Here is an 18,159-nt window from a genome sequence, read left to right on the forward strand (position 1 = left end):
GTGCATTTTATATTTTTTACTGCTATTTACTGCTATTTTACTGCTATTTTATTGCTTTTCTATTATTCTATTATTATCTTATTGCTTCCTGTATGCTGCTGTAGCGAAAAAATGTCCCCTCGGGGATTAATAAAGTAACTACCTAACCTAAATACATTTTCTCCAACGTGTCCCACTAAACTGAAGCAGTCATCTCCTTCTAAATATGAATTATGTGTGAACATTTTGTCTGTGTGAGTTTGTTGGCTGCTCCACCTACGGTAAAGACTGTAATTACTTCACCTTCCAGAGTAAACACACTGACCACACACACACACACACACACACACACACACACACACACACACACACACACACACACACACACACACACACACACACACACACACACACACACACACAATGATAATTGGTCATAATTTCTAGCTGTAATTGTAGGTACAAACATGTACTAGTAACAGAAAGTGATTCAAACCAGGATCGATCAGCATGAAGCTGATTTCACTGAAAATAAAATGGTTGTCTGTTTGTCGTTTGTATTTTTAGTTCCACTGAGGTGACGTCTTCGGTATTGTAGAGATACCTTTGAACTTAAGGAAAAACAGTGAAGTCCAATTACATAAAAATATGGATAATCCCGACTTCTTTGAAACAACAAATTTGACCTTTGTGTAGGGAGACACAGTTAGATAAAGTTTTTGAAAACAAATGAATATTTAGAGAATGCAAAACTAAAAGGAATAAAGGGGTTGTGGTAATTTCATGAACTCAGTACATTTAGACATCTGGCTGCAGTTTTAAATGTACAATTCTTTACATGTCACACAAATTTCTAACAAATATTACACCCCATTTTAAGAGGCCACTTTTTTATATATAATATATGAATTATAAAGTGAAAGTAAAAAGTGTAAATTTTTTTATTTATTATTTCACTTTATTAATCCCCGAGGGGAAATTTTTGGATCAATTATTCAACATGAGAACACCATCAGTAGACAACAAACACATTAGAACTGGTAGTTCAGGAACACCAGCCTCCATCATTTCCAGTTTAAAACCCACCGAGAAGAACATGAAGCCTAAAGGGAGGTGATGATGAAGATGAAGGCTGCTGGAGTCCATCCGGTTCAGAACCACACACACAAACATGATCAGAAAACTCAATAATGTTTCACACATAAAGACTTCATTAGAAACGTGTTAATAAGCTAATGGACAGAAAACGTCAGAGTGAGTCACTGGAGATGAAGAGAGAGAGTGTGTGTGTGTGTGTGTGTGTGTGTGTGTGTGTGTGTGTGTGTGTGTGTGTGTGTGTGTGTGTGTGTGTGTGTGTGTGTGTTGATCCTGACTCTCTCTCTCTCTCTCTGAGTCAGTCAGTGTGTTCTCGGATCGCTCCGCAGCTCTTCTTCCTCTCTGTGAGTATCAACCTCCATTCAATCTCATCTCGCTGTGGTTTTTCTGCGATGCTCGACTTTTCGGTGAAACATTGAGCCGCTGTCGGTTCGGTAGTTAATCGGTGTGATGACACCGTTAATCCGTCAGGTCCAGCTGCGCTACCTCGCGCGGGCTGAAAGTTAACGGTTGCACGCGGGAACTTGAACATCTGACGGAGTCCTGAGAGATGAGGAGCAGACAGATCTGCTGAGAGGTGACCGCAGTGACTCCACTTCATCTTTGGAAGGAAAATAACTAGTAGTCATTTTAAACAGTCATAACGATGATGTAGCCATTTGACATGGTTATTAATGATATTTTGATTTCACACATGTTACTACGTGTTTGATATTTGGGATTAGTGATGTGTAGAGTCTGCAGTATATTAAAATGTTGAAGCTGGTCTGTTTGATTTGAAACTGTTCCTCATATTATTTTGAATGTGAAATCTTTATTTTCAAAGAAACTCCAGCTTTCAGATAAATGAGGTTGAATGAAACCCACAATATTTATCTGAGGTATAGTAGAAATTAAATGAGCAAAGTACCTAAGAATTAAGATATAATGGCTGATATCAGCGTGTTGCACATGTATCATATGTTGTAACAAGAAGTGTTGTAGGATATAGCTGCTGTATATCGGAGGTAATTTAGGGAAAAAAAAGAAATGCAGCCATTACCTAGTTTGTCCACCAGAGGGCACTGATAGTTAGTGGTCAATAATACAACCTTTGAAATGATATCCTCAGATTTTATATATATATATATATATATATATGTATAATTTGAATCAGATAATAATAATGATAAACATTGTAATAACAAGAAACACATTTTACTAAAAGACATATATGATGATATCTTGTAAATCACTGGTTTGTCTCCCAGCTGATGTGTTCATGTGCGTGCTTCCTCCTGAGTTGTGTCTGTGTTGGGATGATGGAGCACAGCGAGCAACAGCTGAGCCTCTTGTGTGATTACATCAAGGTTTTTAAAAGTATTTCAAGTTTTCAGAAACCCGTATATGTTGGAGTACTGTGAAAGAACTGAGTGTATATATTATATGTAAGTTTCTGGATGCTGCTTATAAATAATGTCCGCAGTGAAAGCAGTAAAAGTGTTTTGGTAATGAAAGAGTTCAATTTATTAGGTCATTTAGACGGAGAAAGCTTGGAAATGATGACAAATTGCAGTCTGTAGACGGCAGGTTACATACGATGGAACAAGTCAGGTCAGCAGCCACAGTCACATCTTTGAAGTGTGACGTCAGCCGTGGATGTAATGAAGGGAACCAGATACCGAACGCTGAAGATGCTGCTCCACTCACAAAGCTCATAATGTAAGTGGCCACTGTGACACATTGGCAGCGAGGCTGAATGGTGATGTTTCCAACTCATTAAATACATCTGAAGTCATATATGTATTAAGAAGAACACTGGTTTCACTGGGATGAAAATTCACCAAAAAACACGTGTTGCTTCTAAGTTTACTGAGAGACGTTTTTTGGTCCCACTGCTCGTGTGCACTAGTGTTTTCCCCACTGGCACAACTTTTGGGTTTGTCCTCAGCCAATAGACATTGTGATGATGTCATTGAAATAAAACAGACTTTTCTATCTTCTGAGGAAGTTTTCAAATGAGAAAACCTCCATGCATCAAAAAAAAAACACAAAAAAAAAGGTATTAGAAGGAATAAAAACGGATGTTTTTGCAGTTGAATGCGTCATCAGTGTGGTAAAAAGGCTTTTTTTTACACTGCTGTGAATTTTGTCATTGCAATACCACGAGTGACCTCTGGGAAAAACTGGCAGCAAGCCTGACTTGTGGCACCGCATCAAGCTCTAAAACATCGATGGCACCACCCAAATAAGGAATGCAGGATTCTGCCCTTCACACTTTGGAAATACACCCCATTACCTCTGTAATTCCTCCTGTTCAGCTGTCTGCATGTTACCGTGTAACCAACATCCTCAAAGCTAGCAAACCTACATGCTGAAAATGGTTTCGATAAAGACTTTGGATCAAGTCTTCTGCTGGAATTTTGTCATTTCTATGCCAGGGCTCACCTCACTACATGCAAACGTCCCACCGAAACAAGTTTTTCCAACATTATTTTGCAGGATCGCAGCATTTTGGGCTTAATGGTGCCCAAACTGATTGTGATTGGTTTAAAGAAATTCGCCCAAACATTTTTCTTCCCCAATACCAATATGACATATGGGTGCAGTCAGACCATTTTCCAGTGCTGGCACAGTGTGGTGGAGATCGGTCTCCAGAGATGGACGGACTCTGTTAGCATAGCTAGTGTTGTGATGAAGCACCAGCATCCTGTTACTACTGGACCACAAACACAGTGGAGCTGCGTGTCTGGAAAAAAAAACGTGTATGAATTGAAAGAAGTTCCAAAAGTCAGAGACGGGCCAAGTTCAGGAGACTGGGCGGCGGGTGGGTCAAATGCCAATCACAGATGTCAATCAACGGCTGCACGGCAGACATCATACAACCCTTCAAATCTTTAAAACAATAATTTCCAAAATGACCACAGCATGTTTATTAGAGGGCTAATATTTACTGACTGAGACCAACATCAGTGTTGAGGAGTAGATAGTTTCATGTAACTGTTACATAATTAAATTATTAAATAACTAATTATAATCTGTTACAGTTACTGAGAGAAATATTCCATTAAATGACACTTACTATTGAAAATGTTGGTGATTGCAAAGTGATTACTTCAAAATAAATGATTTTTGGTACATGTAAAATATAATATTCATTCTGCTGCTTTGCATCTTTTCACCATACAGGACGTCTACGTCCAGACAGGCTCCATTTATTTGGTAGTTTAGGTTCTAATATATTGAGCCTTGGTTTTGACTGGCTCTGCATTGCTGTCAGTCACCACACCGAGGCGGTTGGTCCTGTCATTGAACAAAACAAAGAGGCGTTGAAACAGAGTTATTTGGGAAGCAGTTTAAAAAAAACTGTTACCAGCATGGTCCTGTTGGTGGTTCGACCTTCACCCAGTGAAGACCTGCATGGGCTCGGTTTGAGGTCCTGGGAACATTTACCTTTTACTGCATTCATTTATGATCTACCTTGATTTGTTTTGGTGGTTGTGCTTTAAAATCAAAACATTTCGATATTAATTCAAGTTATATTAAAGGACTTTTAATTAAAGTTTGACCGTGAGGTTTACACAGCCTATTTTAAATGAATTTTTTAGATCTGTTCATCTTTATTGCCCAGTTTAAAAGATGTTTTAAGAAAAGTAATCAAAAAGTAATAAAATGTAATAAGTACTAAGTAAAGTAATAACTTACATAACATTGATGAAGTAAATAAAATTGTTACATTACTTAATATGTTTTTGCCAACTATCTAACTAATCTGTAACCTTCCCACCAACACTGACCATAATGCCACGTTGTAAAAGAAGTACTTGACTTTGTTTGTTGAGAGAGAAGTGGATGCTCTCTGAGTTGGAGCCAGGAATTATTTGGAGCCAGCAGCTATGCAGAATCAGATTTCTCAGTGTTCCCGTCATATCTCTAAAATGATCAAACTGCCGAACCGATGTTACTTTGCTGAGGTCAGAGGATGCAGCGTGTGGTTGAGACTGACTTCAGCCTGGTGTTTGACTGCTGGTTTTCCCTCGCCTGGTGTGGTGAAATGTTCCGGTCACATTTCTAACTGCTTTTCCCAACTTGAAAAACCTGAAAGGATTTTTTTTTCTTTTTAGTTTTTGTATTTTCCAATTTGCTGCTCATATTAATTATCAAGAAACTAACGTAAGGGCTGATGTTCAACCCGAGCAGAGTCAGTTCCTCACGTGTCCTGCCTTGGTTAGTTTTGTCACCAGATGACCCAGTATGTGGTGAAAGGAAAGGTTTACGTCTTTTAAAGCCACAGTAGTCACACTGTTACATTTGTTCATCTTATTGCCTTCTTAAATAAATTGTAATGCAAGTGCTGGATGACAATCAGTCCACCTTTAGTGTAAAAATCTATTCCAAGATTAATGGTCTGAATTAGACTAATTAAGTGAATGTGTTTCTGCAGTGGTAAAAAAAAGAAAAAGAGGGTCTTCACTTAGATTTTAAACACTCTTCATCTCTCTTTGCAACCACTATGGACCGGAGAAATTATTTAGGTCACCATTAAACCTTTCAATGTATACAGACATTTGAGTATTGTATTAAGACATATGCTAAAATATATTGCGTATCTATCTTTCAGTGCCAACAACCCTCCTCCTGCACACTACAGACATTGCAACCTGTTTTTGAACCAACTCCCCCACAGCAGAGCCTGCAGAACGGCTACTTTGAATTTCAACTGTCGTGCTGCTGCAAAAAGTTATGAAAAATGTATCAATACATTGATATATTGTCAGTATGTTTTTAAATCACATTCATATTTTATTGATATTACATATTGACTGGACCCTGAAGTGTTTATGTCAACTGATATACCATCATCTTTTTTTTTGAGCCGTGACTGACATATTTTGAAAGTGTGAAACCTACATGCATGTAAATGTCATGTGACGTAGGATCATGTGACCAAGGTCCCGCAACAGAGGCAACAAAGGTTAGTTTTTGGCATGTGGCTTTATTCACAGACTATAAAGTTTGAATCCAACGTGACAATGTTTTTGTTGTTTTTTGTTTCCTGAACCAACCATGTGCTTATGTTATAACCTCAAACATGTGTTTTAGCTGTGAGTTAAATGTTTCTGGAAATCACACGGCTCTACGCATGCAGTAGGTTTAATTTTGTTTTGTTTTGTTTGAAAATGTGTAACTGTCACGCCTAGACAGGCCAAAGCGTGGCTATTTCACATTTTGCTGTGGTGGACCTTGTGGAATTTTGACTACTGATCTGAGAGAATGGACATGGAATCAATACACATTTCTACCATTGGTTTAATGCTAATCCAATCATCAATAATGGTGCTAATGTGCAAATGAGTAGCAATGTGCATGACCACATAGCAAACAACAAGCAAACAAGCATGTAGGCTCTGTATGATTTTAAATATATTTTAAAAATCGGCTTTGTGAATGTTTTATTTAGAAAACCTGCAATCAGTCTGTTTGTGTCTTGGAGAAAAATACCAGATAAACGTAATGTTTTTTTGAAATCATGAATACTGCATGATACTGCTACTCCTACTACTACAAAAAAATAACAATAATATGAATTAATTAATACTCATGTTTAGTCGGCAGGCTCCTGGCCCAGCCTGCCGGCCAGCTTACATTGCTCCCACTCCCGATGCTTAACCCTGCAGGGGGTTGGCTTGCAGGGTGGTGTCTCCATGTTGTTTCTTTTGACTGAGGCCAATGAGAGTCTGGTGGCAACCAGACTCTCATTGGAGGGTACTCTGATTCACCTAATGAGGCATGTTTGTGCAGCACCAGACCGTGACCTTCAGGATGTGCCAGGGTGGCCCATAGACGAGTGGAAAGCAACTGGAATGAGTGTCAGTACTTTCAAATCTGAAGACATTGTTCTCTGCCAAAAAATGGTGCATTGCTGCCTTTAGGTTGTGACCGAGTTCCTGCTCCAAGTGAAGAAATTTATGTATATCTGGGTTTTTGTTCAGAAGTGAGGGGAGGATGGAGTGGAAGATTGACAGGCAGATCGGTGCAGCATCATCAGCAAAGCAGGTGTTGTACCAAACCGTTTTGGTGAAGAGGAAGAGGAGCTGGAAGGCAAAGCTTTTGATGTAAAAACGTATCAAGATAAGATTGACTTTATTAATTGCACAGTGGGGAAATTCGGTATCTACAATCTGACTCTCACCGTTGGTCATAAACTGTGGGTAATGACCGAAACAATGAGATAGTGAATACAAGGAGTTGAACTGGGTTTTTCTTAGAGATCCAACAGATAAGGAGCTCTGAAGGAGGAATCAAGTAGAACCACTGCTCCTTTGTGTGAAAAGGAGCCAGTTGAGATTGCTGATGCATCTGATCAGCATGCCTCCTTGGCACCTTCCATCTGAGGTTTTCTGAGTTTGTCCAATTGGTAGGAGACCCCAGATTAGATCCAGGACGTGCTGGAGGGATTATATATATATTTCATTTGGTTGAGGAATGTGTGGGGATCCCCCAGGAGGAGCTGAAAAAGGTTGCTGGGGAGAGGGATGTGTGAGGCCATGACCTGCCCCCAGATCAACAATGAAAAAAAGATGGATGGACGGATAATTTTGGCCCAATCCCAATTTCCACCCTAAATCCTAGGAACTAAATCCTCATGGATTTAATTGACGTCACCTGTTTGCGTAGCTTTGGTTCTTGAGTGTTTGAGTTCATGAGGACTCGAAATGGTAAAAAAGGAAAAATGAGACATCACATGCTGCTTGGAAACAATGCATTGTCAATTAAAATGAAAGAATGACACTCTTTTTTAAAGTGCAATAAATGACCACAATAGCAAGTAAGCAGGCGCTGCCACCGATAAACGTTCTTCTCTCCATCAACCATGTTTGATTTCTTTACATTTTGTGGAGGGCAGGACAACCACGATTCACAGAGGGCGCCACCAATTTGTCTTTGAACTATGGGGAAAATAGCTCTGGAAAGTTTGCAGCTATGCGTCTCACAGAAAAGGCAAATAACAGCGTCACAAAGTCACCGAGCCCTCACGGACTTGGTGGTGATTTGACAGTAGGCTAGCCCGAAGCCCTCGTGGGCTAACCCGAAGCCCTCGTGGACTAGCCCGAAGCCCTCGTGGGCTAACCCGAAGCCCTCGTGGACTAGCCCGAAGCCCTCGTGGACTAAGCCCGAAGCCCTCGTGGATGAGCCCGAAGCCCTCGTGGACTAGCCCGAAGCCCTCGTGGACTAGCCCGAAGCCCTCGTGGGCTAACCCGAAGCCCTCGTGGACTAGCCCGAAGCCCTCGTGGATGAGCCCAAAGCCCTCGTGGGCTTACCGGGAACAAGCCTCCGAGTCCATGAGGCCATGGATTGGGACTCGGCCTTTAACATCCCATTAGTCATGTTGGCACAGACTTGGATAGAAAAAAATCTACTAATTATGAAGAATAATGGTTATAACAACAATTAAAATGGTTCATGAAAGGTTACGAATCTATGAATACTTTTTGAATATTAAAGTAAGGTAATAAGGAAATCAAAAATGATTTTGGCATAGAGAAAGTATTTTTTGCTTTTTTTAACTTATGATAAGCAACCTATTATGAATATGCGATCCTCATAAAGTAGTAATGTCAGTGTTTTGTTGCTAAAGCAAGAGGAGGGAAAAAGTAGTTCACGCTGAATGAAATATAAGTAATGTATACAAAATTATTGAGACAAGAGGACAGTCATATTTTTTTAATGTAAAACTTTATTCTTGACTTGTTTATAAAAGGTTTCTGGATATTTGTCTTCAACCTCATCTCAGAGAAACAACATTCAAAGAAACACACACACACACACACACACACACACACACACACACACACACACACACACACACACACACACACACACACACACACACACACACACACACACACACACACACACACACACACACACAGAGAGAGAGAGAGAGAGCAGTAGCATCAGTAATCCCTCTGTTCTCTCGGTCCTCCACTGCCTCTCACAGACATCTTTGTTTTCCTTGCAGGGACTTCTCTTCATCTGTTCTCCTCTTCGTCCTGCCTTCATCCTCCGGCCGCCAACGTCAGTGGAACCTTTCAATCCACTCTGATATCCAGGTTAATCTGATTATGAAGATATCCTCTCAGGCTCTTCTTTGTCAATGACGGCCAAGATGGAAACTCCTTTCTACCACGACGACTCCACCGCCGTCCCCGGCTTCAGCCAAATCCCCGAATACGAGCGTTACCCGGGAAACAAGATGCTGATGAGTAAGAAGTCCATGTCAGTGGCGGCCAGTCATCACTTTCACGGCGGTGGTGGCAATATAACAGGAGGGAGGGGCGGTAACCCCAACAACCTGGGGCTCACCGGCAACAGCTCCCTGATGACATCGGCAGCGTCCTCCGCAGACATGAACCTCCTGAAGCTGGCGTCCCCTGACCTGGAGCACCTGATCATTCAGTCCAACCACGGACTGGTCACCACAAGCCCAGTGTCCAACTCCACCAACCCCTTCATGTACCGCGCCCAGGCCACCAACGAGCAGGAGGGATTCGCAGATGGTTTCGTCAAAGCGCTGGCAGACCTTCACAAGCAGAACCAGTTGGTTGGACCCATGTCTCCGCCCACGTCCTCCAGCGTCGCCCTGCAGGCTTCGTACCAGAGGAACCTAATGTCAAGTGGAGATATGCCCGTTTACACCAACCTCAGCAGCTACAACCCCGGCCAGATGCCTTACCCTGGAGGCCAGATGGCATACAGTGGAGGCTCCAGCCATGGCGGCGGTGGGGTCCCTCACCCCCACCCTCGAAGCCTGGATGCCCCTCAGACTGTCCCTGAAGTACCTCACCCCCCGGGTGACCCCACCTCCCCACCTTCCCTCTCCCCAATAGACCTGGAAACGCAAGAACGAATCAAAGCAGAACGTAAGAAGCTCCGCAACCGCATCGCTGCATCCAAGTGCCGCAAGCGGAAGCTGGAGCGTATCTCACGTCTGGAGGACAAGGTGAAGGTCCTGAAGAACCAGAACTCAGATCTGGCCTCCACTGCAGCCATGCTGCGGGAGCAGGTGGCTCAACTCAAGCAGAAGGTCATGAGTCATGTCACCAATGGCTGCCAGATTGCTGTCGCCTCGGCAGCTGCCTCCAAATCTGGAGAAGGAGGCGCTGGCAGCGAGGACTCGAGCTGCTGAGGAGGTGGACACCAGGAGAACAAGAGTGAGACAACAAGCCAAGAGGCTGAGGGGTTACTTTCCAAATTTGGCATTTTGCTCGTGCTCTCGATCAGAGCGAGCAGAGAGAGCAGCTCGGTATCAACAATGCCTCAGCTGGACAGATGAATGTTTAATGGGATTTAAATAGCTTAACAGTTCCCATAAACCACTGTCAATCATCCAGCCAGCGGGGGCGGAGCTTAAAGGAAAGGAGACAGGAAGAGGGACAAAATCCCCTGATGTGAACGTAGTTTAACTTTGGATTTGAAACTCTGACAGTAAATTTTAAAAGAGTCGATGGCCGGGTTTGAAAATCAAAGAGTTGTGCATCTGAGCAGACCCGATACATACACAAGTTTAATAAATGTATTGTCAGAATTCCACGTTCAGGATTTTATTCTTTCTGAACCGCTCATGATAATATTCTTTATTTTCAGATTTCATTATATCTCAACTAATTCGCTGTACTGGATTTTTTTTTTCATTCCCATCAAGACAAATTTAGAATCATAGTGTTGGAACAGATTACATGATAAAATGATCCTTTTATTTGTGAGTTGAAACAGTTGCTTATAAAAGGGAATTTGACAAGGCTTTAGTGAAATTATATTTTCTGTGGAAAGCATCGTCAAGTAATCAGATTACTTATAGTTACAAAGCGAGTCAAGTAATTGAAATATTTTTGTGATACTTTACAGTAGTCAGTGTTTTGAAGGTCACGATACGTTGAGACAATTTTACCAACTTTTTTTCCCACATCTAGTGAATGTCTCAAAATGGTTTATGCTGCAATTTGTTTGGTAATCTGATTACTGATCCAATGTGTTCAGCTTTCTTTCACGACAGGACAACTGTGTTCTAATGCAGCTAAAAACATCTGATCTTCGACAAAACAGTGACAAATGTATGAAATCTAATGACTGTAATCTCTTTAAATGGTAGCTCTGGTTGGTAATAACCCAGTCTCTAGCTTTTAAAGATGTTGAGATTGGGAAATAAAGAGTTAAAGTTCCATCATTCTTTTTCTAGTCTGAACGACTGTCCCTGTGGAAACTTTACTCACTTTCTCCAGATTTTTCTGGGATCAAAACTGAAGGAAGTGTTTAAAAGGCCGTCTGCATATGAACCCAGTTAACATATAAAACAGACTCATATTTAATTTGTCTATTCTTTCGTTGCAAAAATTTTAAATTATTGAGTCTTAATTTCTAAGTTTTAACATTTGCTTGTAAATGGAAAACAATCCTAATGTGCAGGGGTAATTTCAAATTAAGATTTTTTTGGGGGGGGGGAATAGTTGAGGTGTATTCGATTGTTGACTTTTCTGCAGCGGGAGTAATACTATTTGACATTAATGAAAATTAAAACAAATTCAGAACAGGACAGTTATTGTGGACAGGAATGGTTTTAGTTTTTTTCATTCTCAATAATATTATTGTGCAAATGAGATATGACTGTTGGATTACAGTACATGCATTATTTTGATGTTTTTATTTCTTTACTTTTTCTATGCTGTAAGAAATATTCATTCATGTAAGTAAACACATTTGGTGTAGTTGTCAGCAGGCTATATGAAATCTCATTCCTGCTACAAACGTAGGTGAAATTTTAGAAATAATGAAAATGAAAGAAAGACAGAATCTTTATTCTAAGAGTCATAAGAGAAAATTGTTTTTTATTTTTGTCATTCACAGCTTTCACTCTATCTTACCCCGCAGCAGTAATGGGCTTCCGCAGCTTAAAGACTTTCTACAGTTCCAAAACTGGTTTATGGCAAAATTATTCTCAGCATATTTTTATTCATCAATTTTTAGCTTGCAAAGTAATTATTAATATTCTGTGTTTCATCTGCTTTAGGTAGAGAGCACGTTTAAGACTAAGTTCCAGATTAAGTTGGATATATTTTTTATAGCGTAAGAAAAGCTAACTTTAAAAAATTGGAGGTCTTCGGAGGCCTCCTGAGATCGTTACGGGGTCGTAGAGGTTGATTGTATTCCAAAGGACATCAGGAGGTTTCTGTGATCCTTGAAGAAATGTACAGATCATGGAGGATTTTGTGGAGTTCCTTGAGGATGCTGTAGAGGTCCTCGTGTGAGCTGACCGCTAACACAGGCTAAAACATTATTACTGTTGCCATGGTTATCTGCCATTTTATGTACTTAGATCTCGATTTGGAACGGCGTTTCATTCACCTGAACTTTGTTTGAGGTGTCCACGTTTATGATTTTAACAACTGATTTTTGACAGCGACAGACTCTGTCACCAGGATATCATGAAAACACCCTCAACTCTATGTTATATTTGAGGGTGTGTTATTGTTTGATGACTGCACACTTTGTTGTGTATTTGTATTTTCTTACCTGCGTTGTGTTTGGATGCACCTCAGGTTTTTATTGTGGAAAAAATGACAGACTGTACTTTTCATAATATTTTAGTACGGTGGCGTGCTCAACAAACAATGCTGTTGTTGTTTACGCAGTGGGATAATTGATATTTTCTCACACATATTCAGCACTGAGGCTAATGAACCCTTTCTATTTTGGACTGTTTTGCACTGACTGTCCAGTCAGCGTCTGTGTCCTGTTACAGTTTTCAAATGCAGCTGTCACACAAAAAAAACAGAAAACATGCAACTGCAAAGAAAGATTACAAATCAGATTTTCTGCAATCAACAAAAAATAATGCCTGTCTAGTGTACAGCATTTACTGAACATTAGTGCCCGAATATATAAAAATAAAAAATAAAAAAATCCTTTCAGTCGCAGTTACGTGTTTTGTGTTTGACAAATGGAAGACTTAAAAAAAAAAATACTGTTGGTGAGTGTTGAGCAAATATTTATTTTTTTGAACTTGAATGAGGCTTTTGATGTCTCTAATGATTCTATTTTTGTACAAATGTATAAACGTTGTTGTAATTAATATACAGAAATGTGTGTGTACGATTTGTTGAAACATTTCATGTCTCTATTTATTATGAATATCTTTTGTTATACCGACGTGTTAATTTTCTTCACACTGTACTGCTGTGTTAAGATGTTTGTGTCAATATAACAGTGATGAAATATTCCCCCACTGCTGGTTTTCTTTTTTGTAAATTGATAGTTAGAGTTAAGAGGTTGTCGTTTTACAATTGTCAATGGATTTCCCAAATATCTACTTTTACATGGGCGTCCACATTTTCACACAAAGGATAAAAAAACAACAACAACAACTCTAAATTAAGATCAAGGGTACTATTTTTATGAATCTGGTGTAAACGCAGGTTTAAGTTCTGTGCGCTGGGAGAGCATGTGGTGGGTATAGGTGTTGCCAAGGAACAGATGTTTAGAAGGTGTATCACAGCCAGCTTCAATCATGACCAATTAAATCAGCTTCTTTTATTTGCTTTAAATACACTGTGGCACCGTGTATTTTCAATTTTGTGATAGCCGGAGAAGGAGCACACCAGCACCGCCAGCCAAATATCATCAGAGCATCTATCAGCTTCTGCAGTCTTAGCTGTGAGCGGATATTGGGGATGGCATATCAGGTGATTCATCAATAATATGGATAATTTAACTGAAAACTATATTTGCAATTTCGTCATTAATAAATACCAAAGTGAACAAAGAACACTAAGCCAATAAATTGGGTGCTGGAACAAAGTTGAGGAGAGAACATAAGTTAATCACCCAGAGCTCCCGATGCTAATTATTTCTTAACAACATTGGATGAACCGCAATGGGCTCAAAACGTCGCTGATGTTAATAAACGAATTGCATCGGGAGCTGACCGTGTGTGTAATTTACTTTCCAATCAAAGTAAATGGCCAAAGCCGCCATGCAGATATTGCACTAACCTTTTGTGCATAAATGACGCTGTATCACACTCCGTGGCCTCGCTTGGCTGGATAGTTTACAAAAACAGATAAGTAGGTGAAAAGGATTTTAAATGTTCCCCTTTTATGTGTAATTTAACTACAATTCATTTGTAGTTAAACCAGAGTTACCTTTTTATATTATTATGTTGAAATTGGCTACCTTGTCAATTGAACAGATGAGAGTCTATTCATTTTCACACCTCTGCACCAGCAGTAGCCATGTAGCTGGAGGCATAATATTTTCAGGTTGTCCGTCTGTATGTCAGTACATCCGTACGTTGGTTTGTTTGTATCTAAAGAATGCGTTGAGGGAATTCCTTCAAACATGGCAAAAAGATTCACTAGGTACCTGATTAGATTTTTAAGAGTTTAAGGTCAAAGGTTAAGGTCATATTGACCCCAATTCAACTGATTTTCATGAACATGATATCTCAGGAATTTCTTCAAATGTGGAACAATCATTTGGACTCAAAAATGATCTGGTTTGATTTTACTTGTCAAAGGTGAAAGTTTAAGGTCACTGTGACCTCAAGTCCTTCTCATCGGTCTGTCCCATTCTAGTGAACACAAGATCCCAAAATAGTACACCATCCGGATACTTAGTGCACCACATGTTTCCATACTTGACAATGTGAATGCACTTATCCAGTGGGTGGGTGGGGCGGCGGGGTCACTCAATTTGACAAACCCACTGATTATTACTAACAATCACAGGCACAGCTGCCATGCAAGATGCTTACCTGCCATCCGGACATGGGGGGTTCAGTGCCCTGCCCAAGGACACTAGGACATGTGGACAGGAGGACTCAGGGATTGAACCACCAACCTTACAAATAATGAGCAGCCCACCGTACCATCTGAGCCAAATGTTGAACGGCCTCGTGAATTGAGTGATTGATAGATGTAATCTGTTTTGGAAGAACCACTTAAGTTCTGAATGTCAGAAAGTATTTAACACACATATGTGGTCAGCCCTGAAACATTTGTTGTGTACAAAGGAATTCAGGGAATTAGAAATACAAACATAACGTGTACCTCTTACAGATCACACATCACATGATAAAATGTAAATGCTCACATGAAGAAAGGACTTAGTTTGGTGTTTGCCAAAATCTTCAACCAAATATCCTCCTAATTTATTGGAAGATTCTTCTTAAATTCAATATTGAAGACAAATTGCAAGGTCAAATTGAAAACCTCCTTCACCTTAAAATTTTAATAATTTGTGGTAAACTTCTGACAAATGCTTCAGAAGTAATGTTGACTGAGTGAAAACTGACAAACTTGATCAGTGTTACTCGGAAAAGGTAAATACAGTGAAAACTTTAACACCTCTCTATTAAAACGGTATTTATTACAAACCCTTCTCAGTTTTAGTTTTAGTTATACAGTGAACCCTCGTTTATCGCGGGGGTTACGTTCCAAATAGAGACCGTGATAGGTGAAATCCGTGAAGTAGTAACCTTTTTTTTTTTTACAATTATTATACAATGAAATACTCCATAATACATTGAAACCAAAGAACAAAACCTTTTTACAGGCCCAAGCATTTGTTTAACAAATAAAAGTACTGCATACATGTTTTTTTTTACAAATAACTACTGTAAAATAATAATTTTAATCATCAATACGAACTGAAGGCTTCAAATTGCTGAGATCGGCACCGCCCCACTGCGACCCGAGTCATTGGATTAGAACGGGAGAAAATGAAAAATGATTATGAAAACAAATACAAAGTACAGTAGGACAAATAGTGACTCGTGTATTTCACTGCTCTTCTGACTGAGCCGCTGCATCCTGACTCCGCTCTGCAGCGGTTCTTTCTTCTAAAGCCGGCGGTGCAGGTGTGGTTTTTCGAGAGAAGAACATAGTTATCGGTAGTTGTTGTCGCTCTTTTTTCTTCTGGGCAAAAAGATTCTTATAAACCGACATGCCACCATCGATTATTTTTAATTTGGCAAGCTGTTTTACGTACGTGTACATATTAAACCGCAACGTTATTGACAAACAGGTAGAGAAGAAGCGGAGAGACTGTTTAGCCAATCAGAATGCAGAACACAATGCACGATGCAAATCCGTGAAGCAGCGAGACCGTGAAAGGTGAACCGCGTTATAGCGAGGGTTCACTGTATGCTGAAAAAAATAGAGCCTGCTGTTGCCAGGCCTTTGCTCTCACCTTCTATTTTCATTGCTGTGATTATAGTCTACAAACCCTGTTCACATTCACGTTTGATAAGCCACTGAAAGGCGGACCATCAACTAGTAATGAAGGTTTCTCAGTGCGATGAAGCAGTCATGTTTTTTTTCTAAGTGTAGACCTTTGATGTAAATTGTGGTCATCGCCTTATTGTTCAAAGTTTACTTCAATAGTTTCAAAATGAACACGAGGTCTACAATCAGTCGGATGCAACGACTGGAACGTTTCCAGAAACATGTATTCACACAGAATTTGAGTCTGGTAACACCAGGCAAGAAAAAAAGCTGAAGGTCAAGCACTCACAGAAGCCCAGTTAAAGAAATCTTAATATTTATAAAATATCCATATGAAAGCAATTGAAAAAGCATTTAATCTATACTATATGGATGCAATTTATGGTCATAAAGGTGAGTATCATCAAAGCAACTAAATATTCGCATTATATATTCACACAGTGAATTTGAGTGTGCTTTGATTGTCGTCTCCACCAACAGTTCTTCTCTTGTATCTCTATGCTGTCCTTTTCTCTCTCTGCTCTCCTCTCACCCCAACCAGTCGAGGCAGATGCCCCGCCCACCTCTGAATCTGGCTCTGTTAACAGATGCTCCGCCCACCTTTGAGCCTGGTTCTGATAACAGATGCTCCGCCCACCTCTGATCCTGGTTCTGTTAACAGATGCTCTGCCCACCTCTGATCCTGGTTCTGTTAACAGATGCTCCGCCCACCTCTGAGCCTGGTTCTGTTAACAGATGCTCCGCCCACCTCTGAGCCTGGTTCTGTTAACAGATGCTCCGCCCACCTCTGATCCTGGTTCTGTTAACAGATGCTCTGCCCACCTCTGAGCCTGGTTCTGTTAACAGATGCTCCGCCCACCTCTGAGCCTGGTTCTGTTAACAGATGCTCCGCCCACCTCTGAGCCTGGTTCTGTTAACAGATGCTCCGCCCACCTCTGATCCTGGTTCTGTTAACAGATGCTCCGCCCACCTCTGATCCTGGTTCTGTTAACAGATGCTCCGCCCACCTCTGATCCTGGTTCTGTTAACAGATGCTCCGCCCACCTCTGATCCTGGTTCTGTTAACAGATGCTCCGCCCACCTCTGAGCCTGGTTCTGTTAACAGATGCTCCGCCCACCTCTGAGCCTGGTTCTGTTAACAGATGCTCCGCCCACCTCTGATCCTGGTTCTGTTAACAGATGCTCCGCCCACCTCTGATCCTGGTTCTGTTAACAGATGCTCCGCCCACCTCTGAGCCTGGTTCTGTCGGAGGTTTCTTCCTGTTAAAAGGGAGTTTTTTTCCTCCTACCTTATGTGGGAATTGTTGAATTGTTGAAATGTTGAATTGTTGAATTGTTGGTTTCTCTGTATAATATTGTAAAGTTCTGCTGTAAAGACTTTAATGTGTTAAGTGCCATGAAATAACCTGTGTTGTGATTTGACGCTATAGAAATAAAATTTAATTGAATTAAATTAACACTAGGCTAGAATAAAAAGCTGAAGGCCAGACCTGCACAGAAAACCCTTTTTTTTTTTTTTTTATTGTCAAATTTGTAAAATATCCATGAATGGACTGTTTAAAAGTTTCCCTTAGCATTCTCATTGTGTTATTTTTTTGCCACTTTGCTTCACACTCAAGAATTTGAGCTCTGCATTTAAGCAATCAATGAGTCGTGAACACCTTGCCCTTGCAGGTCCAGGATATTGAACCGGCGACCCCTCAGTCCTAAACCCTCCTCTCAGCCTCCAGACCGGGTGTTGTTACTGAAGAGTTCATCTGGATGTAAAGGAAATCTGGTGCACATTCATGGGGTACATTTTTTTTGGTTAAAATCAAAGCTGTTT

General features: G+C 40.5%; 1 protein-coding gene across 1 annotated transcript; it reads left to right on the forward strand.

The window, feature by feature from the left end:
• The first annotated feature begins 1,310 nt into the window (after nucleotides 1–1,310).
• Nucleotides 1,311–11,528, forward strand: june (JunE proto-oncogene, AP-1 transcription factor subunit). Its single transcript, XM_069721970.1, has 2 exons — nucleotides 1,311–1,418; nucleotides 9,077–11,528. The coding sequence occupies exon 2, from the start codon at nucleotides 9,212–9,214 to the stop codon at nucleotides 10,241–10,243; it is 1,032 nt and encodes a 343-aa protein (XP_069578071.1). The 5' UTR covers nucleotides 1,311–1,418; nucleotides 9,077–9,211; the 3' UTR covers nucleotides 10,244–11,528.
• The last annotated feature ends 6,631 nt before the right edge of the window (nucleotides 11,529–18,159 follow it).

The sequence above is a fragment of the Brachyistius frenatus genome, unplaced genomic scaffold (genome assembly GCF_029030835.1).
Source record: "Brachyistius frenatus isolate BFR_SWC_R1_liver_20210118 unplaced genomic scaffold, ASM2903083v1 Contig_279, whole genome shotgun sequence".
NCBI lineage: Eukaryota > Metazoa > Chordata > Actinopteri > Embiotocidae > Brachyistius > Brachyistius frenatus.